A 27,505-nucleotide genomic window follows, 5' to 3' on the forward strand; every position below is an offset into this window, starting at 1 on the left:
CGACAGCCAAGGACCTCCCCAACTCCACCCCACAGGCACCCCTGTATCCGGGCAGGTACCACCCGCCCCCACCAGCCATCTCCCTCTCCGGGTGCCTGAAGCCAAGGGGGAGCCGCACCCTCCCCACTCTCCCGCTCTGCCTCCTGGTCCCAGAGAACCGCCCCCCAACTGCCCAGCCCGGAAACAATCACCCTTTGAGAAAGGCTGCCAAGCCGGGCGCCAGGAACGGCCTGGATGGAGGCGGGGTGGGGGTTGGAGGGCTTTAACTCCCGAGAGCGAGGCCTGGCGGTGTCGCCCCGCCCGCAGCCCAGCTCCAGCGCCAGGAGCCGGGGCCGCCTCGGCCGGGGAGGGCGCGAGGGTGGTACCACTCCGGGGTCCTTCCCTCCTCGCGCCCCGCCTCAGCCCGCGAGGGTGGTACCGACCGTCCGCCGTGCGGGTCCCGCCGGCTGCTTGCTCTCGCTCGGGGCGGGGGCGGGGGCGGGGCGGGCAGCGGAGGCGGGGCGGGCGCAGGGCGGGCGCGGGGCGGAGGCGGGGCTGGCGGCGCTGTCACAGACGCGGCCGCTCGGGCGCATCCGCCGCCGCCGAGGGGACTCCGCGCCGGCCCGGTCGGCTGGGCTCCGGCCGCGCGCCCCGGTGCCCGCGCCTCCGCCCTGCGCCCGGGCCTGCCCGCCCCGCTCTTCTCTGCGCCCCCGGCCTCCCCGCCCGGCTCCCCGCCCCGCGCCCCCCGCGCGCTCCCGGGCTCGGCCGCCGCCTCGCCGAGCGCAGAAGGGCCGGGCCGGGCCGGGCCGGGCCGGGGCGGCGGGCGGGCGGGCGGCGCGGACCCCGCAGCGATGAAGGGGCCCCCGGGGGCCCGCAACCCGAGAGCCCCCGGGGCTGGAGGCGCGCGCGGCCCGGGCCAACAGCCTGGGGGCGCCGGGGCCGGCGCGTAGGGGCCGCCACCGCGATGGAGCGCGCCGGGGACGATCCGGACTCGTCGCCGCAGGTCAGTGCCCCCGCTGCCGCGCACAGAGCCCCTTTATGCCTCCGCATCGGTCCCCGCGCCATGTCCTCCCGGGCGCGTATGCGCGCGCCCGTGTGTGTGTGTGTGTGTGCGCGCGTGTGTGTGGCTGTGCGTGCAGTGGGGCGGCTGGGGAGCCAGCTGGGGACCCGGCCGGGGCGGAAGGCGCTGCCGCCGCCGAGGGGCTGCGAAACCAAACCTGGGCAATGCCTGCCCTCCTCGGGCCGGCGGGAAGGGGAAGCTGGTTCTCGGCAGCTTCCAACAACCGGCCGGGCTCTTAGCTTGCTGGTTCCTCCCTCCCCACCTCAGCAGGTGGTTCCCGGTGGCCGGGAGTCGGGGGCCAGCACCCGCCGCAGCGGCTCCCCAGCGTCGTCCCCCAGCTCTGAGGCTCCAGCCACTGGCAAGTTAAGTCTCTGAAGCTCTGCCGGGAGGCTGAGGGGCTGAGCGGTGGCGAGGGGACCCAGCGTCCTTAGGACGTTCAGTGCAGGGGGCGGGGGAGGCACGACCAAGTTCACCACCCGCCCTCCGCCCCCGGGCTCCGGCCTGGGGTCCTGGTCCCTCCCAAGCCAGAGCCCGCAACTTCCGAGAAGGAACAGAGAGGTGAGGCAGGAGGGACTGGAGTAGGTGCCCGGGGACAGCCTGGGACCCAGCAGCTGAGGTCGGAGAGACCGCACCCACCCAGACACAGATGCGTAAACAAGGCCCTAACCGGCCCCCCTGCCCCGTCCTCCCCTGGGCAGGCCTAGTCTCAGCTGGGCACCGTTTGCCTGTATTCTTGTAGAAACTGGGTCTCAGGGGCTCCGGGGAGCTCTCTGTGCTGGACGCTGAAGCCAGCCTTGCGGACGGTCGGTCGCCCCAGGCTGGTGGGGACAGCTCTTCCCGCGTGGGTACCGGTCTGGGTGGGGTACCCAGCGGGAGCTTGGGCTGTGCAACATGTACCAGTTCAAAGGACTGGGCGCGGATGTCCCAGTACAGAGCCTGTGGCGCCTCCGGTGTGGTTGTGTGGAAACGGGGCACAGCTGCCTAACTTACTGGCGTCGTGGGGCGGGTGGCTTCACAGTACGGGGGCTCCAGGGTCCTCTGAGATTTGCCTTCTGTCCCTCGCATCTCCCTGCCTCACCACAGAGATTGAGACATTTCCTCCCAAACCTGCTTAGCTGGTGACTGCTACTGCCCTTACTGGGCCAGACATCAAGTCCCCCTCTTCCTTTGTTTGGAACAAAGACCCTTCCCCATGAGACCTTCAAAGAGACTATCCATTGTGCCCAGTTCATGCCCGTCACCCCCAAAGGTTCTGGAGCTGCATGCACTCCCCTCTGCCCCTTTGGGTGGGAGCGGGAAGTCTTGCCCAGGTTATGGAACAGGGGGGGTTGATGGATTTGTGCCCCATTCAGCACCGGCGCCGAGTGGCTTGCTGTGCACATTTCTGTACCTGACCCGCAGATGCTGGGGAATCCCTCCTTGTTCACGCCTGGTGGAGGCTCACGGGTGCTGGGCTGAATACGTGCACAGAGGTTTCTGGACCAGCAGGCACTGACCGTCCACCTGAAGCATGGGGACAGGCAGAGACCGGGGCCTGCAGAGGAAGATGCCGGTGGGGCCCGCCCTGTCCCCGGCATCGGGCCTCTGGACGGACCTGCATTTTCCCACCGTAGTTTTGAAGGGCGAGGGGTGAGGGGCCCCAAGCGGCTGTACCTCTCTGGTCGTGAGCACAGCATATGAGGCAGGGCAGGAGCGTTGCAAGCGTGGCGGGTATGGGAGGGTGAGCTGCCCCGAGCCAGGCTCTGGGATCAGGGAGCGTGTTGGTTCAGCTTTGGCTGGAGGAGGGGGCTGAGCTGGAGTGGAGGTGCCTGAGCGCTCCCCTCGGCTGAGAACTGAAGGGGAAGAGAGGCAGGGCTCGGGAAGAGAGAGAATCTGAGAGTCTGAGGCCGGCAGGGAAGCGCGAGAGACAGCAGACAAAGACACAGAGGCACCGACGACGGGGCCCAGTGGCACAGGTGGGCCAGCCTCGGGCCTCCTTCCAGGATGCCCCCGGCGGCAGCCATCAGCCAGGGCAGGAGGCCCTCCGTGGAGCAGGGGGCCGGCCTTCCCGAGGCTCGGCTGAACGTGGGGTTCAGAGGGAGGTCCTCAGGCAGAAGGGGGGCAGGCTGTGAGATCTGGGACTCTCAGGGAGACCCATCCCTTGGTGCCTTGGTGCCTGCCCCACACCCCTCCCGGCCCCAGGGTACAGTGGACTCTGAGGGATCCAGCACCTGGGGAGAAGGAAAAGGAAAACCTCCTTCCTGCACCTCCAGGCCTCCAGGCCAGAAGGCCTTTGGGGACCCTGCTGAGAGCGTGGGGTGGGGGGCGGGGAGGTAGTGCCGTGCAGGGCACAGGCTTGGCCAGGCCGGGGCAGCCTCAGCCCCTCTGTGACCAGCTGGGTGGATTTCGGGAAAAGCAGAGCCCTCTAAGCCCTGGTTTCCCGAAGGCCCATAAATCCAGGAGCCCCTCCCACCAGGCTGTTTGTAGGTGAAGTGCTCGATGGATGTTACTGTAACGTCTGCATTTCGCTCACCTCCCCACCTTCTTCTGGGATCTGGATGGCTCTAGAATTTGGAGTAGCAATTCTCTGGCCCACTCTGGGGCCGGTCACATTGGCCTTGTTGCCGGCTCTCCCCTCAGACTCCCAGACTCTGGGCCTTGTCCAGCCCCTGCCGTGCCTCTGCATCGAGACATGCTTGGTGTCCCCTTGCCGAGCGGCAGCAACATGGGTCCCGTGTCTAATCGGTGGTCAGTGTGGTCACTGCACGTCTCAGACAGTGGTTGTCCCAAAAAATCCACACAACTGACGAGAACCCCAGGCCAGTGGCCTCTTGGTATCGGTGCTAGAAGCTGGCAAGGTGGGCGGAAGTTGCTCAAAAGCCCCCTTCCACACACATTCACTGAGCACCTACTGTGTCCCAGGCTCTGGGCCAGTGCTGGGGACGTAAAGCATCAAACAATCCAAAATCAAATCAGGTTTTCTGTTTAGCTTTAGGAGAAAGGACTGTGTGGGTTGCTTTTTTTTTTTTCCGCAGCTACAGCAAATTTACTTTTCTAATGAGGTTTAGCTCCAGCCAATATTAAAATGAATCTGTACTCTCTGAGCACACCAGCTGACAGCAGGATAGCGGCCTTCCAGCCAAGCGCCTGGCAGGGATTAGGGCTTTGCCACCGATAAACCCAAAAGTGGGGAGTCTCAGTCTGGACCTCCAGGAGTTGGCTGGATTGGGGATGAGCCTTGCCTGCAGTGTTAGAGCCGTGAGTAGGGTTTCTCCTGCCCTGCAGGTAGAAGACGTGAGCCGTTATTATTGCTTCGTGAGGAGGGGGGAGGGAAGCAGGGGTAGCAGAGACCAGAGGGCAGGGCTGTGGGTATTAGGAGGGGACCCGGTCTGCGGGTCCTTGCTGACCCCCGTGCAAGCCTGGGCGCATGCGGTCTCCTTCCCCTCACTTCTCTCCGTCTTGCTTCCTTCTGCGTGAAGTAGTTGAACAATCTGTCCTCTGAGGCCGTGAGTCTCTTTAGGCTGCGGACTCTGGGCTGTTCATTTAACCAGCGCTCAGAAGCCTTAGAGCCCAACACTGGACATGGGGCGGGCTGCTTTCCCTCCCTGGTGGGCATCCCGCAGCCACACCGGCCACATTTCAAGAGCGCAGTAGCACACATGGCCTGTGGCCACCATATTGGATGGCACGGATGCACGTAGGACGTGCCCAGCGTCCCCAAGTTCTCCTGGCAAGTGCTGTTCTGGGCTCTACACAGCTGGTTTAGTGAGGCGCTGAGAGCGTGGGCTGCTGGACTCACGTCCCGGCTCTGCCACGCACAGCTGTGTGGCTTGGGCCATCGCTTAACCTCTCTGTGCCCCACATGTCTTGTCTCTAAGCAGGGATAACAGGATGTTTGTGAGGCAGGAATGAGGATTACAGTTAATCACGTTGCTCACTTAGAACGTGAATAGTGCTTTGCTTAGCAATTTTTTTTATTACTCATTTAGTTAAGATTTCACCTAACAGACACTTAGGGAACAGCCTACTTTGTGCCAGGCGTGCCGAGGGGCCCAGCGTGTGGCCTTGCTTCCGTCTCCCAGCCACCCTGAGTCTCAGTTTCCTCTGCTGTGATGGGGACGTGGCCGGTTAATAAGCCCTGCACCACGCTGCAGGGACAGAAAATGAGGTGGGGCAGAAAACACTGCCGGATCCACAGGGAAGCAGACGCACCTCCCACCAAAGAGCATTTCCTCAGCCCCCGTGTGTTCAAAGTAAAAGGAGAAAATGAGGTTCCGGCCTCCGCCAGCATCTCGGTGGGGACGTGAGGGCTCTGCCTGGGCTCCCGGCCCTGGACCTGAGGGAAGGAGCCCTGGTCCAGCGGAGCGAGAGGGGCCCTGGGCCAGACGGGATTAGCGGTCAGCTGGCTGAGCCCGGTGCCAGGCCCAGCTGTGTCGGCCGCCCTGTGGGTGACAGAATCTCAGGAGCCTCTGTCTCCTCATCTGAAATGAAAGGAGCAGGAAGCATGTGAACACTTCCCGCCGCGATTATACCGCTTCCCTTGGTAAGCTCTGCATGACGGACGCCCCAGGAGCAGGAGGCAGGGGTGGGGAGCCCACCAGCCGAGAAGGCAGAGGGAAGAGGGAACGGACCTGGGAGCAGGAATTCGCATCCGTAGCCATGGGCTAGCGGTGAGGCCAGCAGACGGTCTGGGCTGTGATTAGGGTTCTGTGGCTGTAGGCGCTTCCTTCTTTCTACAGTTAAGGAAGCCGGTGCCCAGGGAGGGTCCACTCCTGTTTCAGGTCACACAGCACTTTGGTGCCTGGTCCCAGACTGTGACCTGAGTCTCCCAACGCCCACCCCCTCCCTCTCTCGGGTCCCCTGTGCGCTTGCAGGACAGAGACAGGCAGCGGGGCCACAGGAGCAGCCCCCCAGGCTCGGGGTAGGAGGCCCACACTGAGAGCCGGACTCCGTTCCCCCACCAGCCGGCACAGGCCTTCGCTCTCCTCTCCTCCCATGATAGCTGGCCCAGGAGGACCCAGCTAAACTATCCTGACAGGGCCCCAGGGAAGGTCAGCTGGTTCAGGCCACAGGCAACGCATTAAAAATGCACACGAAACCTTAATTCAGCCGGTGAATCATCAGCCTGCATGGTATGTGCGTGCACACTCTGACCAGAGGGGCGAGGTCAGCCTGGAAAGCCTCAGGCTGGGTGAGCCATCGGGGCCCTCACTGGCTCGAGACCGGTTCTGGGGGCTCGCAGCTCCACTCAGCCCAGACCCGAAGCCCTGGGTCCCCATTAGCTGATTGGGGACCCCCGGGTGGCCTCTGCAGCCTGAGGAAATCCAGGCTCGTCCTCAGCGCCCTCCCCCGTCACTGACCCGATGCCCTTGGAGGTCAGAGTGGACTCGGGGTGTCAGGCTGCACCCCTGGAGGCCCAGCTACTGGAAGGTGCGGCCAGTGGAGTGGCCACACCCGGCCTCCGGGAAGCCCTCCCTGCACAGCACAGAGCAGGACGGGCCGGCTCACGGCGGAGCTGCCCGTTGGGCCCCGGGCCCGCTCTGCTCCCGGGCGGCTCTGCCTGGGTTGCCGTACTGCCTCTGAGCAGGTTCTTTTCTTTCCTTTTTCCCTCAGAAAGCTTCTGAACTAAAGCCGAAGCATTACTCACCTAACTCATCACCTGCCGATATTAACTTTCTCTCCCTCCTGTAAATCTCCCTCTCAGAACCAGCATTCCAGCCTCCACCCCTCCCCACACCCAAGACTGGAGACCCAGCAGGCTGCCTTGCGTGTGCGTGCCTGTGTGTTTGAGTGTGTGCGTGCGTGCATATGTGTGTGTGCGTGCATGCGTGTGAGTGCACGTGTGTGCGTGCATGCGTGTGAGTGCACGTGTGTGCGTGCATGCGTGTGAGTGCACGTGTGTGCGTTTGTGTGTGTGCATTCCATCCTCTGGCCACGTCTTGCTCACTCCTAGCAGCTCATCTGGAACCCCTGGGGTTGCGTCCCCCAGGCGTACCCTGTGCGTATATCCTCATGGTAACGCTCCCAAGTGACAGCCAGCAGGAGGGTCACGCGCTGGGACCACACACAGGTGCCCACCCAGCCCCGCTGCAAGGAAAGCGCTCTTATGCCCCCCCAGTGTCTGGATGTGTCATTGCTGACCCATCTAACCAGAACTTCTGGGTGACAGGTTCGTTTTTGTAGTTAAAAAAAGAAAAACACGTAAAGTAAAATTAAAATGTACCATCTTAACCGATTTTAAGTGCGTACTGGCATTAAGTACGTTCGTGGTGTCGTGCCACCATCCATCTCCGGAACTTTTTCGTCTTGCAAAGTGGAAACTCTGTACCCTTTAAACCCCCCGCCGCCAGCCCTGACAGCCACCCCTCTGCTTTCCGTGCCTATGAGTCTGACCACTTACCCGCCTCTGTAAGCGGGTCGCATGGGCTTGACCCTGCTGCGCCTGCCCCTCCCTGAGTGCAGCGTCCTCGGGGTCATCACCTCGGAGCAGGGGTCAGGGCTTTGTCCTCGCTCGGGCTGGATCGCACCGTGTGGATGTGTTTTGTCTGCCTGGTCACCAGGCTGGCGGGTCGCTTGATGCCAGACCATGGGGCAGAAGTGGTCAACAGTGGTGCCTCCCCACTGCCCTTCCCTCCGGGAGGCCGCAGACGCCTCTGTGCTCTGAGTACCAGGTGCCATGAGGAGCAGGGAGGACGGAGCCCTGCTTTCCCCCGCCTGTCCAGTGCCAACCGCGTGTCCCCAGTGCCCAGCCCTCACGACAGTCCCCGGGAGAGTGCGCCTGGCCAGCCGAGAGGTGGGGCAGGAGCTCGGCCAAGGAAGAGCATGCCAGGCAGAGGCACCAGGTGGGGCCGGTGTAGGGACAGCGTCGCCTGCCCTTCTCCCTCCAGACCCCCCACCCGGGACCTTTCCTCGCAGAGCCTGTCCCTGGGCCGGGAGCCCTGCTGACCCAGGAGCCCCTGTGCGCAGGGCCAGCCCCTCTGCACGCAGCTCCGCGATGCTCAGCCCCGTCTCAGCCGTCGCGCTGCCCTGCTGCCGGCTGTATAATGCACGGCCTGTAAAACAGACAGAGAGTGTTGGCGGGATCTGCCGTCTGGGGGCTGAGTTTAGGGACCCTCCATCCATCGTGCCTCTCGGGGGGAGCATGTGCTGCCCACTCGGGCTCACAGGCCTTCTTGGGCTGGACCCCCTGCACCTCCTGCAACACTTTCCCTGAACTGTCTCTCATCAGGCAGTGGGAGCAGCTGACACACAGGGGGGGGGATGAGGGACCCGGTAGGAGTAACACAGGAAGCAGAGGTGGTGAGAGCAGCTTTCCGGGAGCCCTCACCTGCTTCCAGGGGGAAAGGGCAGGAAACGAGCAGCCCGGGGTCGATGGTCCCCACCCCCAAGCTCAGCCCGAAGGAGGAGGACCGCAGCTCTGACAGCTCTGGAGACAGGAGGAGGGACGGGGGACCCCCGACCTTCCGAAATCCCCAGTCCTGCCCTGGGTGCGGATCTTGGAGGCTGGGCAGGGACACGGGACGAATGGGGGGGACAGGAAGGTGTCCCAACACCAGGGCAGGCCCAGCTCGGTTTCCGAATCTGTAAAAGAGGAACAGCAAAAGCGGTGCCCACCCAGGGAGCTGCGTGAGCCCACGGCAGGCAGCCCGCAGCCAGGAGCCCGGACATCCCGTTCATCACACCGCCACGGAGCCCACGCCCTGTGGACCACCCTCCTCGGCACAGCCTTGTCCTTGGGAGGGAGGAATCTGCTAGAAGAACTGCCCAGGGGCCGGTCAGTGCTGACCCAGGAGGGGAGCTGAGGTGCCCTGGCTTCCCCTTCTCTTCCAGACACTTGGACTCGGCTGGATTCAAGCAACATGCCTGCCGCTATGATTTCTATTACAGTTGGCGTCGCCCAGCAACCGTGGTGCTCTCTGTGCGCCAAGCGCCATGATCGTGTTTTCCATGGACCCCTCATTTGATCCCAAAGTGGCCTGGTAAGAGTCACAGAGAAGGGACTCAGTCACAGGGACACTGGTGCAGCCCCTGCTCCGTGTCCGGCCCGGGCCTGGGGTGGATCCAGGGGAGTCCATGGCTTGGGGGCTGCGGACAGACACGAAAACCGACAAGCTCACGCAGGATGCGGGCTGGCCGTTCGCTGTGTGGGCACTGAACGCTCAGGCCTGGGAAAGCTTGCGAAGGGCGAAGGATAAGGCCGAGGGCGAAGAGCTCCAGGTGGTCTCCCCCGCTCAGCACCCCACCCCAAACCGCACGCCGTCAGCACCAGAGGAAATGGAGGCTGCACAGCCCGAGGGCAAGGGACGGTGCAATGAGGACAGACTGCCTTTGGCCGCTCACACCCCTCCAGGGCATCCAAATCCCAGCCTCGCCCACGGCCCTGCACAGCCGTCCTGGCCCAGCCGGGTGTCAGACCCTCAGTTCCAGGGCCAGAACCTCCAGGTTACCCAGCCAGCTTAGTTCTGGTCCCCTGGCCTTGCTGAGACCACATGCCCTGCTCACTGGCCAGCCAGGGTCACCAGGACCTGTGCCAGGCTCCACGCTGTGGACCGTCCTTGCAGCCAGCACTCCATACCCACCAGGCAGTGCAGCCCTGGGCTCTTCTCAGCCTCCCGGGGGCTCCCCAGTGGAGGGGGGTCAAGGAGACCCGGTTGCACCACCCCAGCTCCCGGAGCCCAGGGTGCAAGGGTCCCCCAGTCTTCCGAGCTCTGGTGTCCTCAGCCTCGGCAGGGGCGCACCGCTCCCGCCCATGCTGGGCAGCCTGGCAGGAGGGGAGGCCCGCCCGGCCGCCCGGTGGCTCTTGCTGCCCTGGTCCACTAGAAGCTGTTGGCTTTGCTCGTCCGGCCCCCCAGCCCCGCTGTCCATCTCGTCCCAGAATCTGCGGAGCCCTCGGCTCCTGCCCCCGCAGGCACTGGCCTGCTCCGGTGGGTGTCACTGTGTTCCAAGCTGCCCCACACCTCACAGGATGCTGGGCGATGCAGCGAGCTGGGCGCTGGCGGGAAAGGCTGGCGTGTTCAATCAAGGGCATTTGCTGCGACCGTATTGGAACCGGGCAGGACCGTGTCCCGGCGGGACCTCGGCCTGTGCCAGGGTGACCTGCCTGCCGGTTCGCTCAGCCTGTGGCCGGGGGGGCGGGGGGCAGGCGGAGGGCGCAGGGAGACCGTCCTCGGAGCTGCGCGTGGAGTCCTCTGCTCTCCGGGGTCGTGCCGCGGGCACAGAGAAGCCGACCTTGGTCTGCTCAAGAGCTCGTCTTCCGCTGAACGGAGACCCATGCGTGGGCCCACAGATACATGTGCACTCATTCAGAGAGGGTGCTGGCACGAGCACACACGCATGCACACGTGTGTGAAGACGTGAACGGGCAGCCCTGTGAAGCCACCCGGAGAGGGTGGCCCCGTGGAGCTCGCAGAATGGACTCGGGCCAGCCGCACTCCTGGGTGAAACTACAAATTCCACATCCAGGAGAAGGGAGAGCAGGCACCGCGGCCGCTGCCGTCGGGCCAGTCAGATGGTGTCAAGCGGGCGGGGGTGGGGGCACAGTGACGAAGCTGGTACTCGGGGCTCCACAGGGCAAGGGCCCCGTGGCAGCCAGCGGGCCCAGGGACACACAGGCCCCCACGCTGGGCCATGGCAGAGGCCTGGCAAAGGGGGCAGCGGGGGTCAGAGGCCACAGGGAGGAAGGACATGAGGGGATGCTGGCCGTGAGGGCCGGGCTGGCTGGCTTTTTGGGTCTCTGGGCTCGGCCTGAGACCTGTACCCACGGGGCTGGCCCCGACCTCGGGGTGGGAGGGGAGTTACCGTCCGATGGACCAAGGCAGGTCTGCCGGCTTCCAGAGCTCTCACGAGCGCTGCAGGGAGGGAAGGCGCCGGGCTGGACGTGGGGTCAGGGACGGTGGTGGCAGGAGGCGGAAGGGAAGCAGAGAGGATGCAGTTGGTGGTGGGTGAGGCTGCAGAGCTGAGCGCCTCGGGTGCCAGGGAGGGGGGCTCAGGAGGTCTTGGGGAGAGCAGGTCAGGGGGGCGGGCCAGGCAGTGGGGTGGACTGTGCAGACAGATCTCGATGGGAGGCCGTGCAGGAAAGAGCAGGCCCGGCCCGGCGGATGCAGGGAGCCGTGGGAACAGCCCGGGATTTCTGTGCTGGCCGCCGAGACGAGGAGGAAGACGCAGCTGCTCTGGGAAGAAAGACGACGGTGGGGTCTCTGCTGTGTTCAAGGCATCCGTGGAACATTCCAGACACAGAGCAGCTCCAGGCTGGAGGAGGGGACTGAGGCCAGAGCGGGCAGGGGGAGGGGGAGGCCACGGGGAGCCCCTCGGGTGTGCCGGCTGCGGGGCCAGACGGGAGCTGAGGTCGGGAAGTGACCCGGCCTCCCTGCTGTGCTGGACAGGCCCTAAGGTGTCCCCGTGACCTCTGACGCCCGCTGTCCACGCCTTCAGTGTGGAGACGCCTGTGACCAGGAGAACGTGGTCAAGGTGATGGGCTTTCCCTCCTGCAGTCTCATAGTGTCCTGGAGGACGCGTCCCGGCAGCAGACTTGCCCCGGACGCCCTCTCTGCTGGTCCCAGAGCGTGGGTGGCCGTGTTGGCCGAGGACACGGGGCAGGGAGCTGAGGGCAGTGCCGCCCACGGTCCTGTGACTTTGGGGCAGTGGCCTCTGCCGCCCCCCCACCCCAAGCGTGGAAGCAAGTGCACCCCGTTTGACCCTCCAGGAGCCCCTGTGCGGGGGACCCCGCACGTTGGCTGGGCTCCTGACCCACGGAAGGTGGAGATGGAGGAGAGCTGAGTGGTTAGAGCTGTAAGCACGTGACCACAGGTCGGCTGCGGGAGAACGCAGGGGCACTCATCTTGGGGACAGTGGCGTTCTCTTAAAAGCTGGCGCGGCTGCCAGAAGGGGGCAGGGATGGAGATACAGGGGAGAAGGGGGAAGAGGGGGTCGGGGAGGCAGCTCCTGCCAAGACCAAGCCTCCCCCCAACCCCAGGCCAAGCCGAGGGCCAGAAGCTGGACTCCATGCAGGGGCCGCTCCCCAGTCCACAGATGGCAGAGCCAGGCCCGCCCTCACGGCCCCCCCATCATGCAGGGGAGGACCGCGGCCGCGCCACTCTCTGCCCGCCTGCCCGGGGCTCCCGTCAACACCTCCCTGCTGGGTGCCTTCCCCGCCCAGCCCTGCACGGCCACCCCAAGACCCTCCGCGTGGTGGCTCTTCACGGGGGGCGTTCGGCCCAGCCGGCCACTGTCCGACCGCCCAGCTCTCCATCCGGTCTGTGCCCCTCCGGTCGTTGTCCCCACTTGAGCCGAGCCGCGGGTCCCCCGGTGCCCCGGGCCCCACCCAGAGCAGCAGCAGGAAACCCCCCGGACGAAGCCCTCCTTCAAGGAGGCTGTGGGATGAGTGGACACACTTCTGCCCAAAGACCGCGCCGCTGATTTAGGAACTCCAGTAAACCCGCTGGGGCTGATAGCTTGTTCCGTTCAAATTCCTGCAGTGATGCAGGGGGGACCACGCAGACCAGACCCCCATTTTCACTCTTTACTAAGAATCCAAACCTGATCCCAAGGCTATATCTGAAAAAGCAAGAAAGAAAACGAGGGAACCACCTCAAACAGACGACCGATGAACTGTGTTTCCTGACTCATGGGCAGAAGAAACCCAAAGCTGTTTCGTGTGGTTTACACCAGGCTGAGCTGGGCTGACGTGCTTCCGCCCCAGCCAGGGCCTGGTCTCCTGGCGAGAAGGGAACGAGATGGCACGAGGCCTGGGGTCCAGGATGCAGGACCCCCGGGGCCCGGCCACCCCTCCTCCTCAGCCCCCACCGTGAAAGCCCGCTGGGAAGCCCCTTCCTGGGGGTGGCCCTAGGGGCCCGGCCTGCAGGCAGGGAGCGCTGTGCATGGGGCACCTGGATGTGAGCAGCTCCGCTGACTCCAGGACCTTGGGCCCTGCCAAGCCTCGGTTTCCGCACGCGTACAGTGGGGATGAAACCTCCCTGCCTGCCTCCCAGGCTGCTGTGGAGATAAAGGACCGGCTTTATGAAGAAACGAACCCCACCTGCGCAGGGCAGCGCTGTGAGCTGCAGGGCCAACCCGGAGCCCTCCTGGGCGTCACGCCCTCCTCGTGGGTGGAAGGAGCTGTGGACCCCTGTGTGTCCAGTCCCCTGCGGGTGGTGGGGACAGGAGCAGGAAGAGGACAGAGATGGTGGGTGGAGAGGCCCCCGTGTCCTGCCCCCTCCCCCGTGGAGCCGGTGTGGGCGCAGTGGCCAGGGCGGAGAGGCCTGGGGCCGCTCAATGGAGTGTGGATTGACCGGACAGGAGCTGATTAGCTCCGGCATCTGGCTTGTCCTCAGCAGCGGCCGCAAGATCAATACTAATCCCTTGATCCCATTAGGGCCCCTGCAGGTCTCGGGGACAGCGTCCAGCCTCCCTCCCGGGCACCGTCTAGGGCTGGAGGGTAGAACTGGAGCCCTAACCGCACCGGCCTGCTGTCTGCTGTTAACCCCGCCCCGTGCCCCGCTTCCTGCAGCCCCTGGCACCCCCGCCCGTCCTCTCACACCACCACCCCGCGCCCCCCGGGCCCTGATATCTGCTCAGCCCCAGCGGGACTCAGGCTCCCGGTGTCGAGCCCGTGTCTTTCCTCCCGGGCACGGCGGCGCTCTCCTCACCACCTCTCCCCCAGTGACCAGGACCGATGTCCTCAGGGGGCCGGGGGTGCCCTCGGGCGGTCAGTGAGCCAGGCGTCCGTGATGTTGGTTCCCAGCCTGTTTGCAACAGTCCTGCGTGTTCTCCTCATCACAGAACATGACACAAACCAAGACACATGAGCTGGAAAGAAAGAAATGTGTCGTTTCTAGGAAAACTAAGTTGAATGCTCTCAGAAGATTCCATGAGGCGAGTCTAGGGAAAAAGTTCTCCAAATGAGGTGAAGACTGGTGGGAAACATCATAACAATTCTAAAGGATGCAGCGCAGGTTGCTCACCGAGTGTCCCAAGGTCTCGGATCACTTCAGAGAAGTCGGCGCTGAGGCCAAAGGCGGTGTGCCCAGCGGGGCGACTCCCAGAGGGTGGCGAGCTCCCAGGACGGGCCCCAGCCCCGCTCCCCAAGCGGGCAGTGCCACTCTGGCCAGTGAAGAGCGTGTGGTCGGGGACAGGGCCACTGATCGTGCAGTTGTCGGGACACGCGCAGTGTCCGCATCACCTCAAAGGATTCTTCACCCCGCGGCCTCCTGTGACCCGCCACCGTCCCGGGCTTATGGGCACCACGGCTCCTACCCTGCTCCAGAGATGAGGGCTGGGGTGGTCTGTGTGAAACTGACCTCCGCCACACACATGCACACGCCATCTCTGCAGCACCTCCCCGAGGGATGGGACGGAGCCACGTGAAGCCCCTTTCCCTGCTGCAGTGTGGTCCGGGGAATCCAGCAGGGCCTTGCCCACCACCGATGCTGAACCAGTATTTGCTGAATGGAATTAAACCAGCCTCCTCCGCAGGTACTGGGACGCGGGTGAGGTTTTCGTCTGAACCCTGCAGCTCAGGAGGCAGCCTATCCATGCATTTGGAATCGTCCAGCCTTGAAACCAACCTCGCCCTGGCCCTGCCTCCCCAGGCCCAGCCTCTCCTGTCCAGCCTGCCCGGCTGCAGCCCAGCCTTGGGCACATCGGGGCCCCCCATCTGGGTCCCAGACACCCCCTGGTTCTCACAGCCCACGACACCCTAAAACCCATAGGCAAATTCCTGTAACTAGGTCTCCTCAGACGTGGCCAATCTCCAGGGCTGCTTGGAAAGCTGTTATGCTGGCCTCTTGCTTTGACTTTGGCCTTGAATGCCACCCAAGCCCGTTTTCTCAGCAGAGCCCTGTCTTAACCTCAAGGCGCTAAAATGGCAGAACTGAAACTTCACTGGAACCTGCCAGTCCAGCCCTGTGTGTGCAGAGGAGGGTGGAGGCCGAGGAGGACAAGCAGGGGCCCCGGGGAAGCAGCCAGAGCACCGTCGCGCCCCCTCACGTCCCCTCTGCCGTCCCACTGGGCTCACACGCCCCTCAGCACAGCCTTGCCTGTGCCCAGCCAAGGCCCCCCATCTGCACCTGCTGAGGGGCTGGGCGGCGGGGGCCAGTCACGGACACGAACTGCGGTGGCTGGTGGGGAGTCCTGGCCTCAGCGGACACCGGGCCCCCCCTCGCCCTCGCCGGCAGGACCTTGCTTCAAGCACCGCAGTCTCCCTGCTGCACCCCTCCTCCTGGCTCTGGGTGCGGCCGAGCCCCTCCTCCATCTTTGCACGGACTCCTCTGCCCATGCCCACCAAGGGCCCAGGGCAGCCCTGGGTCTGCGGCTGCTTTAAGCCTGGACCACAGGCAGGCTGCCCACCACCCCTCCAGGGCCGGGCAGGAAAAGTGGGCCGTGTCCAGTGGTCATCCTTGCAGCCCCATCTCAGACGCCTCTGGGTCTCGGTAGCTTCCCCTGCTCCCAACCCCAGGCCCCGTTTCCCTCAGCCCCGCCCCCTGCTGGCCAGCTGGTGCTCTCCAAGGCTGGGGGCTCTCCGTGCTCTGCTTAATAACCGCCTGGTAATTAGCTCCATGATTTTGCTGCTATGCTTATAATAGCCTGCATTAAAGTTATGGGGTTTTCAAGCCGTAATGGCTTCCAGAGTAATTAATGCACAACTGGGTTTATGGCTAAGTTTATTTTTAGAGCTTTTCTGCCCACCCCACCCCCTTCCTTTCATAGTTGCTTTGACCAGATAGACCGGATGGGATCAGAGCCTCCCTCCAGGGCCCCAGCTTCCATTGCCCCTCTTCCCCTCCTAGTCCCCCTCCTGCTCCTGCTCCCCCCAGGGAGGTGCTGGGACCTGCAGGGGGGCCTCCCGGAAGGGGCTCTGGGGCCTGACCCTCCTTCCCGAGCTCCTGATGCAGCTCAGACCCCAAGGGCCTGGATTCAGGCCTGGCTCCACTGCGTGCCGACGGTGACTTGGACAAGATGCTGACCCTCACGGCCTCTGCAAACTCCAGGTGGAAGGGGTCAAGGTCAGCGCCTGCGGCCCAGGCGTTGGGAAGACTGAACGTGGAGTGTCAAGTGCGTCTCTGGCCCCACAGATGCTCCCCACCAGCTGTTCTTTGCTCAGACTGCAGCCCGGGCGGCCGAGGGAGGGGCAGGTGCCGGAGGCTGGAGGCTCCCCGAGTGCAGCTACCTGAGTGCCAGGGCAGGCCAGCTCCCCACGGCTCCCCCCCGGAACCAGAGCCTCCCCAAGACCAGGATGCCTGGAAAAGCTCCAGGGCGATCACAGGACCAGAGGAGACCTCCCTGCCAGCCCTGCTGGAAGCGCCTCTGACCCCCGTCACGTGGCCTGAGACAGCCCCGCCAAACCGACTCAGCCCTTCGCAGCCCTGCCTGTGGCCTTGGAGCAGGGCAGGGGCTGGGCGGGGATGTAGCACGAGCTCACGCGGCACAGGAGACCCAGACAGGCATCCTGGGTGGGACTCTGGGCTCCCACCTGCTCGGGCCACGACAAGGAGTGTGGAGGAGACAGCTCGCACCCCAGGATCACTCCCTGCTCTGTGCCTGCACCGTTTCACCCCGCTGGCAGGGGGGCGGGCCGTGCACCATCTGCCTCCAAGGAGGCTGTGGAGCCTGGGGTGGCAGGGGCAGCGGGGCCACCCCGGGAGACCGCAGCGCCCGTCGCTGGGAGACAACACGGTTCTCGCACCAGGCATGAGGACTGCTGGCAGAGAGAGGCCCAGGCAAGGAGGAGGACGCGCTGCCTCCGAAACGGGAGCCCAGATCCTTCTCGGCCCTGGCGCTCGGCTCCACGGGAGATGGATGCGCGTCTGCCTGGGGCTGGTGGGCAGTGAGCGGCCTCGGGGCTCGGTGTGCCGGCGCTGGGCACTGGGGCGGCCCACACACCGGGACAGGCCAGGGCCGCCCATGGCTGTCCTCCCTCACGCCTCCCCTGTGGACCCCAGCTGCAACTTGCACGGCACTCAGCTCAGAAGTGAGGAGGAAGGTGAACGTTGGGATGTGACAGCTTCCATGGCGGTCCAGAGGCTGAGCGCCTGTCTCCTGGCACGTGGGCAGCCGGGCCGGAGGGGAACTGTCCCCACAGGGCACCTCTCCTGGAGCCCCTGCTGCTGCCATTTGAGTGCCGTCTCCCCGGGACGTGGCAGCCCCACCGGGAGCACCTCTCCTGGCTGACGCCCAGCTGCAGCGCCCGGCCTCCGCCCTACCTCCGCGGGGGCGTCACAAGAATAGATCCTGCCCGGGTCCACCCCAGCACCGACTCCTTAATCCAGGCTGTGAAATAACCATCTGGGCACAAGCCTGTGACCATCACAGCTGCTAACTCGTTCCGAGTGCTTGCTGTGTCCATCTGGTGCCGGCCCACGGGCTCCACGGGTGTTAACGCATTTAATTCCCAGAAGCCTTGGGAAGTAGGTGCTGATGGCACCCATTTCATAGATGAGAAAACTGAGGCACAGAAGTGAGTTGGGGTTAAACCCAGGCAGGTGTGTCTGAACCCTGAGTGGGCAGCACCCACCGCCACCTGTGAAGACAGAGGCTGGCCGCACCCCGCGGGCTGGCAGAAGCCAGGCTCCCCCCTGAAAACACGATGCTGTGCCAGCCGGCCCTGCGGGGGCCCGTTCTGCCCAGGTCTCTGGCCGCCACCTCTGCTCTCTCTTGCAGGTGTCCACCCCGCAGGGTTCCTGACCCACCCCAGAAGGCAACCCCCACCAGACTCCGGTAGGGCCGGACTCCGCAGACCTGCTTCGGCAATGGGTGGGTTGTGAGCGTGGTCAGGCCTGCCGGCCAGCATTCAGCTTCCCGCTGCCCCGTGCCCGGCCCACCCGGCCCATTCCTGTTCTTTTCTCCCCTGTGCTCGCCGCCGTCCGCTGCCGCCGCGCAGGTAACGAGGAGCTGTGGGCCCAGCCAGCCTTGGAGATGCCAAAGAGACGGGACATCCTCGCGATTGTCCTCATCGTGCTGCCTTGGACGCTGCTGGTCACCGTGTGGCACCAGAGCACCATCGCACCCCTGCTCGCCGCACACAAGGGTGAGCCCCCGCCCGGCCCCACCTGCCGGGCTTTGCCGATGGGGTGACCACAGCCAGGGCTTCTGGAGTCCTGACTCTCACCCGCTCGGTAGCTGGGGAACCGAGGCCGAGCCAGGCTGATGACCGTACCCTCGGGGGGGGTCTCGGCCCGTTTGGGGCTCTGATGACGCCACACACACAGGCACAGACTCACGGGCCAACTCTGCACCTGCTCCCAGGACGTGCACCCCGGGAGGGCTCGGGTGGGTGGCCAGGATTCCCGGCCTGCGTTGTTTAAAACCTTTCAGGGCGAGTGTGGTGTTCGCTCCTCTGTTCCTGGTCAGGAAGCCCTGATCCAGTGCCACCTGCTGAAAATAGGCTGGACAGAGGCAAGTCCCCCGAAGCCAGGTTAGAACTGGCTTCTCCTGGCTCCCAGCCCAGAGCTTTTCCCTCTCACACCAGGGCCCCCTGTGCCCCAAACCCATCCACGTGCCCCTCCCCCCGGGCCTGCCCCTCACTGCCAGTCTCCAGTCCCACACTCCCCTCTCTGTTCGAGCCCTTCTCCCATGAGAGCCCGGGGAGCCTGATGAAACACAGAGGTGCCCAGGCCCGTCCCAGGGAGAACGCTGACAGGGCTGGGGTGGGTGGGGGGATGCTGGGAATCGGTGATTTGGGTGCAGGCAGGGCCAAGAGCCACAGTCTGAAGCTGGGCCGCTCCACAGTTACACGTCGGGGCCTGCTCAGCCCCGGTGGGTCCTGAGGCTTCTGTGAGGAAGGGCCAGGCTGAAGACGGCTAAATTCCCACTGCCTGTTGGGGCACCTGGAGCTGGCCTCCTGACGTGTATCCTTTCCTCCCAATCCAGCGCCTCTCCTTGGTGCTTACTTTTTTTTTTTTTTTTTGGCCATGCTGCTGGGCCTGTGGGATCTTAGTTCCCCTACCAGGGATTGAACCCGGGGCCTGGCGGTGAAAGTGCCGAGTCCTAACCCCTGTACCGCCAGCGAAGTCCCTGGCGCTTATCATTTTAGAGTTGTCACCCAACAACACATCACTACATTTACCACATGTAAAGGGACATAATACCACGTGGCTTCCATTCTTGGCAGGGCTCTGGGGTCAGAGACGCCAGGCTGCTTCGCTCAGCACTGCCCTTCCTGCCTGAGGACGGGAACTGGCATCCGCTCTCCCCAGAGCAGCCACGACAGACAGAACTAAGGCAGCAGCAAAGGAAGTTAGGGAGGCCTTAGGACCCAAAGGCAGCAGAAGCCCTGACCCAGCCCTGCCGTAGGCACGGGGAATGTACCAGGGCACAGACCCGCCGGCAGGGGGTGATTTGAGCGGCAGAAAGGGATAGGGAGGGGGAGTGGCTCTCAGTGTCCTTCCCGGGCCTTGGTTTCCAAAACTTTACTCACGGCAGGATAAACTCATCTTTACTTATACCCTGGTCAGAAGCTGCTCTCCTCAAGTTTGTTGTCTTTCACCGTCTGACCCAAAACTCCTCCTGAAAGTCCCCTTGGCTGCCTGCATCTGCGCTAGTCTCCCCACCCTGCACCCACGGCCCGGGCACAGGCTCCCACTACCACTGTGTGTCTCGTCGTGGGTGTCTTGTTGGCCTTTGGGAGCTCCCTGGGAGCCGGGAGCACACGTGTCCCCGCCTCAGCGCCCAGCGTCCGACCCCATGCCAGCACCCACACCACGGGCTAACAAGAAACGTGGGAAGGAGGGAGGGGGCGGCAGCTGGCTGGACCCCACTTCACCCCCTGCAGGTAACCACTCACGCCATCCTCTCCATAGTTGCAAGAAGCCATGAGGAACAGGGCCGCTTACCAGAGATGGTGAGCCTCGGGGCAGAGTTCCGAGCCCTTTAACCCATGTGTAACTCGATAAAGGAGATGCAGGTATTGGCTCCATTTTGCAGTTTCTAAAACTGAGGCACCAGAAGCCAAGCACCCTGCTCATGGCCGTATGGTTAGTACAGAGTGGCGCAGGGTCTGAGCCCAGGCACTCAGATCCCTAGGTCTGTCCTCTGACGCTTGCCACCTCCTGCTGAGATGGTATGAGAGCAGTGAGGGGCCCACAGTCCTTCAAACAGGAAGACACACCTCAGAGAGAAGGGACTCTTTAAGAACAAGCATACCCGTGGGGGCTTCCCTGGTGGCGCAGTGGTTACGAATCCGCCTGCCAATGCAGGGGATACGGGTTTGAGCCCTGGTCCGGGAAGATCCCACATGCCGCGGAGCAACTAAGCCCGTGCACTACAACTACTGAGCCTGCATGCCACAATTACTGAAGCCCGCATGCCACAACTAGTAAAGCCCGAGCACGCTAGAGCCCACACTCTGCAACAAGAGAAGCCACCACAATGAGAAGCCCGTGCACCACAATGAAGGGTAGCCCCCACTCGCCGCAATTAGAAAAAGCCCGCGCGCAGCAACAAAGACCCAACGTAGCCTAAATAAATAAAAATTTTTTTTAAAAGACATGAATCAACACCATTTAAAAAGAAAAAAAAGAATACCCATAGGCTGATTTCCCCTCATGAGAGGACTGCTGGCTTTGCCCATGGGGAGAATGTCCAGGATGCAAGAGAGAGCTTGGTCATTAGAGCCGCCCCAGCGGGCACAGGGTGCCTTCCGGAGAGGGGCGCTTGTCCCTGTGAGTGTGTCACAGAGGCCAGGCCTCTGCCAGGTTTCACACACGCCTCCCCTGGGGTACTTGGGGACACGTGGGCACACACGGCTGCTGGGTGTGGGGATAGGTAGGGTTCCAGGTGGCTGAAAGAGCATGACCAGAAAGTGCAGATTAGGAGACAGACACCAAATCCCAGAAGAGCTGAGATGGGTCTCCACCCTGCCCCTTTGCCCAAATGTGGGAATAAAGTCAGAAACGACAGGCACAGGATTCAAAATTATCTTGCCAGCTATGGGCAACACCCTAGAACAAAATGCAGTAGTTAAGTATCAAATACTGCACCAAGATTCAGAAGCTGGATTACGTAAGCCCCACTTGACTGCACGGTTTGTGAAAAATCGGGGCGAGGTAACCGCAGACTCCCGGGTCCACAGTGCGCTGTAGCCACGACAGCACTAACACTGCCCTCGGGCATGGGAGGCAGTGCTCGGGGCTCTGCAGCCCCAGCCTGTGCGGGGCAGTGCAGTCAGCTCTGGCCAGATGGGAAGGGCATAGGGTGGTGAGGACAGGACACTTTGCCATATAAAACCCAACACAGTTGGGAACCGCGGAGGCAATCTTGGAATTTGGCCAGCTGCCCTCAAATAGCTACAGAGCTGTCAGATGCGAGAAGGAGGGAGAGGTCATTTCTGTGTCATCTCGGGAGTCAGAACTAGCAGAGCGCAGGGGAGGGTGTCAGGCAAGCGGCCTTGACCGCCAGCTTCAGCCCACAGGGCCCCAGGCAGCGATGCGCTGCCGGTCCCGTGGGTGGAGCAGAGGAGAGCCGCACGGGGCGGGGGGACGAGGTCCCTGCAGCGGAGCTGCCCACACCCCCCCTCCAACCCGCAGATGACGGCAGCGACCCCCGGCGCGAGGCACCACCCGGCGCGGACCCCAGGGAGTACTGCATGTCCGACCGCGACATCGTGGAGGTGGTGCGCACCGAGTACGTGTACACGCGGCCCCCGCCCTGGTCCGACACGCTGCCCACCATCCACGTGGTGACGCCCACCTACAGCCGCCCGGTACAGAAGGCTGAGCTGACGCGCTTGGCCAACACACTGCTGCACGTGCCCAACCTGCACTGGCTGGTGGTGGAGGACGCGCCGCGCCGCACGCCGCTGACCGCGCGCCTCCTGCGCGACACCGGCCTCAACTACACGCACCTGCACGTGGAGACGCCGCGCAACTACAAGCTGCGCGGGGACGCGCGCGACCCGCGCATCCCGCGGGGCACCATGCAGCGCAACCTGGCCCTGCGCTGGCTGCGTGAGACCTTCCCGCGCAACTCCAGCCAGCCCGGCGTGGTGTACTTCGCGGACGACGACAACACCTACAGCCTGGAGCTCTTTGAGGAGGTGCGCTCCGTGGAAGTCTGGGGACCCAGGGAGGGTGGGGAACCTGGCGCGGCCTTCAGCCCCCGCTGGCGAAGGGGGAGGAGGTCGGCGTCGGGCTGCCAGACTGACCGTAGCCCTGGCCTCTGGGCACATCCGCACGAGGGCTTCCAGCGGGGGGAGAGGGAAAGGGTGTTCCCTGTCGACTCTCTGAGTGTCGTCCGGGTCCAGGAGTCAGGACAGTGGGGGAAGGGAAGGAGTCATTTCAGACTCTAAACTGGGGAGACAGAAGTTTTGCAGCAAAGGACAAAGAGGGCAGGTCACATGACAAGGGGAGTATCAGCTGGTTGGAGGGGTGGCCTTGCCCACAGCGCAGGCATGCTCCTCTGCGGATGCCCGCCCCGAGCAGCCCAGGTGCCCCGACTCCCATCCCTGCCCAGGCGCCCTGACTCTGCTCCCTCTGTAGATGCGCAGCACCAGGAGGGTGTCCGTGTGGCCCGTAGCCTTCGTCGGCGGCCTTCGGTACGAGGCCCCGAGGGTCAATGGGGCCGGGAAGGTGGTCGGCTGGAAGACTGTGTTCGACCCCCACCGGCCGTTTGCCATAGACATGGCGGGCTTTGCGGTCAACCTGCGGCTCATTCTGCAGCGAAGCCAGGCCTACTTCAAGCTCCGCGGCGTGAAGGGCGGCTACCAGGAAAGCAGTCTCCTGCGAGAACTTGTCACCCTCGGTGACCTGGAGCCCAAGGCAGCCAACTGCACCAAGGTAAGACCCTCGGCAGAGCTGACAGCTGTGATGCAAGCTTTCTCCAGCCCACAGAGCCCTCCCTCTAGATCAGGGAGAAGGAGATAGGGCCCCAAACAGCCTGCGAAGGAGAACCAGCCTCCCAAGACGGCAGTTTATCGCCCTTCAGGAGCCACGCTGACGGCAGGTGGGGGAGCAGGGAGGGGCGACCGGCGAGACAGAGCCCAGGACTGAATCCCTCCCTCACCTCGAAGCAGCTGGGCTCCACGACCCTCCTGCCAGACACACCTCCATGTGTGCACACATGCACAGACACAGGCACACATATACATATGCACGTGCACACATGCATGCATGGATGGAACGTACATGGGCGTGCATATGCACAACACACAGGCACACATATACATATGCACGTGCACACATGCATGCATGGATGGAACGTACATGGGCGTGCATATGCACAACACACAGGCACACATATACATGTGTTCATGCACGCACATGCATGCACACGTACACACACACACACACACACACACACGCGCGCTGCTTCTAGTTTGGACTTCTCCAGCCAGGGCCTGGGCTGTCCCTTAGCTGAGCTGAAGGTCCCAGAACTCTCTCCCTCTGGACCCATCAAGAAATGCAGGGGAGGATGAGAAGCAAGAGGAAATCTTGAGACCTGTTTGTCTCTTTTCTGTAGCTGTAGACTTCCTGTTTCCAACAGATATTTTGAATGCAGCCTATGTACAAAAAGTAAGAATGAGGGGGTAGGTAGAAATAAAGAACAATGGAGAAAATCTTGCTGGAACAAGGGCAGAAGGGGAGGGGGCAGGGGTGGGAGGGCGAGGTCAGAGGCCCGCCCCATGTGGTCTCATGTCTCTGAACACACAGATCCTGGTCTGGCACACACGGACTGAGAAGCCGGTGCTGGTGAACGAGGGGAAAAAAGGCTTCACTGACCCCATGGTGGAGATCTGAGCCCCAGGACACAGGTAGGGGGATGCAGGCAGGTGACGCACCGGGCGGGCCACCCAAGCTTGGATGCAGAGTAAACCTGCCAAGGCTTTTCCTCTTAGTCTTTAATCGTGAAGGTCAGAGCAAATGCCCCGTGGAGTGGAGGAGGCATAGCTGAAGTCGACAGGAGCCAGTCTCCCCCCGTGGCTGGGTGGTTCTACCACCAGCTGCTTGGAAGGCCTCACCTTCCAGGCACCGCCTGGTGACAGCTCCCTGTCATCACCACTGTTACCCTGGCCACCAGCCGGTCCCCTTATGAGGCGCTGCTGTGTGGACCCGCCCAGGCTCTGTCTCCTGCAGGTTCCTCTTCCGTCCTGGTGAAAGCATGGACTGAGGAGCCTGGCCTGACTCCCAAGCTACCACTTTCCTCGGTTTGACCTTTCTTTCTCTAGGCCTCAGTTTCTTCGTCTGCAAAATGGGTTGTTGAGGCACCAGAACAGTCTGGCACATAATAGGTCCGCCTAAGTGTTGCTATTTTTATTTGTTTGATTTTTTTGGGCCGAGCCACGCAGCATGCAGGATCTTAGTTCCCCAACCAGGGATCAAACCTATGCCCCCTGCAGTGGAAGCGCAGAGTCCTAACCACTGGACCGCCAGGGAAGTCCCTTTATTTGGTTAAAACCCTGTATTGCAGTAGGTCACAGGCTCCATCTATGTTTTAGAGGCAAAGGAATGAGGTTGAGTAAAGCTGAAGTGAATTGTGCCAGGTGATTGGCAAAGCCAGGAATTTTCTGTGAGCTTCTCTGTGATCTCATCAGAGGTGGGAGCTCAGACAGTGGGACACACCTCTGTCCTCTGGCCTTGGAGTCAGGCTGCAGCTTCTGTATCACCTGGGCAATGGCCCTGCCCACAGGGGACCACAGGGTGTCTGCTTATCTTGTCCCCTGAACTTAGAAAATCACCTCGGTCGCTGCCACCGAGACTGTGTCGGGACACAGCATCACTCCCTGCCTCTCCCGCTCCCGGCCTCTCAGTGGGGACCTGGGGGTGGGCTCTGTGGAGCCCCTGGGTGACGCTTCGGGGGCCCAGGATCCAGCGGCTCCCTCACGCCTCCCCCATTCTTCTCCCCCTCACAGGAGCCCCCTTCTCAGACCTGCTCCTGGCCACCTGTGCTCCCCACGCAGGTGGTCCCTCCGAGGCGGACTCCTGTGGAATCGCCGTCACCCTCCTTTCTACTCTGGGGCCTTCAGAGAGACCAGCCTGATGCCAGGACAAAGGACGGAGACCCTAAAGCACAGAAACCCCAGACCTGTTGTTCTGTTTCGTCTGCCCTGGCAGGGCCGGCAGGGGCAGACACCATGGGCCCCAGCCCGGGAGTGATGCCAGGCTGGGCGGGGGCGAAAGACCCCGGCAGTCCAGCAGAGGGCTCCCCGGCTCCCCCTCGAGGCCCCACGACCGCACAGGACACCTGGCCAGGGACTGCGGAAGACGGCAAGCAGCCCCCACGCCCGGCATCAGGAACGAGCTGCTCCGAGACGCAGCCCCTCCAGCCGGCTTTCCTCTGGCTCCTGCTCCGGAGCGGAAGGCTGTCTGTGCTCCCAGCAGGTGGCCAGCCCTGTGTGCGGGGAGTCAGGCTGCCAGCGGGCTCCCCTCCCCGTACCTCAACCTCGTGGAGGGAGCAGAGCGCCTTCCCCGGCTCTCGTCCCAGCGCAAGGAAGGAGGTGGGCCCTCGACCCAGCACAGGGTATAGACCACACGGCACCTCCCCAACGCCCACTGGGCTCCGGGCCCCTCGCCTGGGCTGGGACTGGGGAGGCAGGAGCCCCCAACCCAGAGCCGTGAGAACCACAGGCCTCAGGGGCTCGAGGGAGCAGGTGGGCCAGGAAGAGAGAGGAGGGGCCCGGGCGGTCCCAGGGCTCCTCCCTGCCCCTGGCTGGGGGACTCTGGATTAGCAGAGGGATTTACAGAAGCGGGCAGAGATGATCCGGACCCTGAGGGCAGGATACCTGAGCACACACTGCTTTGGAAATCATGTGATTTACACACCAAGCGAGAAGTAAAACCTCCCTTCTCCCTAAACTGGGGGCCCGAAGAGCAAGCCGGCCTCATGTCCAGTCGCCCCTCCGCCCCAGAGAAGGAACCGTGCGCGGCCCTCAGCCAGGAGAAGAGGTGCCCGTCTCCCTGGCTTCCCGACGGGGCCGGCCTTCCGCCAGTCTCCACTCACACTCCCGAGCGTTGGAAGCACAATTTTCCTCCCCCGTGGAGGCAGAGGAAGGGCCCGAGCCCGCTGAACAGGTGTTTACTTTTAACCGCTAATAGCCCCTACTCCGCTTAGACTCACCGGATGGGCCTGCGGGCCTTGGAGAGCCCACTCCTGGGTGCGTGGATGGGTGGGCGGTGGGCCACAGCCCAGCGACCTAACATTCACGGAGGAGTATCGGCTGCCTGTTTTGAAGTGGATTTAACTCCTCACCATAGTCACGAAAACTTCGAGGGAGGGCTCACGTCCCTGAGGGCCCTGAGCCACCTGCAGGACGTCCCACACCCATGGTTGCCTGGGAACCAAGTGGGTGGTGGGGAGGGGAGGGTGGGCGAGGGCGGGCACCGTCGAGCAAGTGAACTCATGCAGGGTACTCCACTGCCTCACGCGCCGGGACCAGCCCCAAACGCGGGGTCAGCTTGGCTGGGCTTGGGCCACCTTGGCCCGAAACCCAGGGCTCGTTTTCAGGAAATTGATAATGAACGACAACATGGTTCCTCTCTTTTTTTTTGGCAGATGCTAGTTCTGTTGTTTTCACCTAATATCCTCTCTTAGCTGCATGTGTATTTATTCATCATTATAACCCTGATGGACCGCAGCTTTCACCTTCATTGGGAATGAGTTTGCTGTGAAGCAGAATTGGGCCCATGGCTACAGTTTTTCCAAATGCAGCCTGTTCCCTGCTCGCCCCCGTACAGGAGCGAGGTGGGGGCCGGCGTCCGGAGGACAGAGACGGGGAGGGTGGGGCCCCCAAGCTGCACTATCGGGTCTGTTTTAATTTAACTGTATTTAATTTGTTTTGAAATTAAAAGTCAACTATGGTTTTTAACAGTCCTAATCCTCCTCAACCCTGCCTTGTTTTTCCTCATTCCTTTAACCGTCCAGCCTGTACTATCAGGCGCCTGGGGGGGACACGCCTTGTTCCCGGCACAGCAGAGGGCCAAAGCTCTGCCTGCCCGGGGCTGCCTTCTTCGGAGAGGGCACAGACGCACAGAGCCAGGGTGCTCCGGACAGCCGTCATCATTCCAAGGTGACGGATGCGGCAAGCGGGGCGGAGTGCGGCTGGGGAGGTGCTGGCACCCCACCTGGGCCGTCAGAAAGGCGTCCCTGGCCAGATGGCCTCCGAGCAGACGTGCAGAGAACTGGGTCCAGGAAAGAGAAGCTCCCCCGGCGGGAGAGCGCTTAGCTAACAGGCCACTGAGGGCAGCTGACTGGGGGCGGGGGGTGGGTCACAGGTGGGAGCAGGGGGCCCGGACACTCTGCTCTGGAACCAGGGCGAAGCTTGCAGCTAGGGAGTGAAAGAGAGGCTGTCGGAGGGTTTGGAGCAGAGGACGGACCCAGTCTAACCGGCCTTTTAGAAGAATCGCTCGCTTCCTGTGTTGCCCACAAACAGGACACAGGCAGGCGGCCTGAGACAACGGTGAGTCGGACGAGGTGCAGCCCTGACGAGAGGGCAGCGGGCGGGCTCTGGACGCGGGTCAGGGGTTTGCTGATGGGCTGGACGTGAGGTACAAGTATAGCCACGAG

At 63.2% G+C, this 27,505-nt stretch overlaps 1 protein-coding gene across 6 annotated transcripts; it reads left to right on the top strand.

Annotated features, from left to right (window-relative positions):
- Positions 1–815: 815 nt before the first annotated feature.
- On the top strand, positions 816–26,802 carry B3GAT1 (beta-1,3-glucuronyltransferase 1). Of its 6 annotated transcripts, none has more exons than XM_036861895.1 (8): positions 816–982; positions 8,849–8,997; positions 17,672–17,764; positions 17,892–18,038; positions 21,535–22,043; positions 22,486–22,782; positions 23,656–23,756; positions 24,855–26,802. In XM_036861895.1, exons 3-7 carry the CDS (start codon positions 17,761–17,763, stop codon positions 23,740–23,742), a joined length of 1,044 nt encoding a protein of 347 aa, XP_036717790.1. In that variant the 5' UTR covers positions 816–982; positions 8,849–8,997; positions 17,672–17,760; the 3' UTR covers positions 23,743–23,756; positions 24,855–26,802. The 6 variants fall into 6 exon arrangements, with proteins under 6 accessions (XP_036717790.1, XP_036717792.1, XP_036717793.1 ...); XM_036861897.1 differs by having other exon boundaries at positions 17,672–17,728; XM_036861898.1 differs by lacking the exon at positions 17,672–17,764.
- Positions 26,803–27,505: the final 703 nt, after the last annotated feature.

This window comes from Balaenoptera musculus, chromosome 8 (assembly GCF_009873245.2).
Source record: "Balaenoptera musculus isolate JJ_BM4_2016_0621 chromosome 8, mBalMus1.pri.v3, whole genome shotgun sequence".
Lineage (NCBI taxonomy): Eukaryota > Metazoa > Chordata > Mammalia > Artiodactyla > Balaenopteridae > Balaenoptera > Balaenoptera musculus.

Bases quoted from the DNA above. Each gene is read 5' to 3' on its own strand.
- B3GAT1 (XM_036861895.1), top strand. The intron at 18,039-21,534 runs GTGAGCCCCCGC...TCCAACCCGCAG, and splicing joins CCTGCTCGCCGCACACAAGG to ATGACGGCAGCGACCCCCGG. The intron at 22,783-23,655 runs GTAAGACCCTCG...CTGAACACACAG, and splicing joins AGGCAGCCAACTGCACCAAG to ATCCTGGTCTGGCACACACG.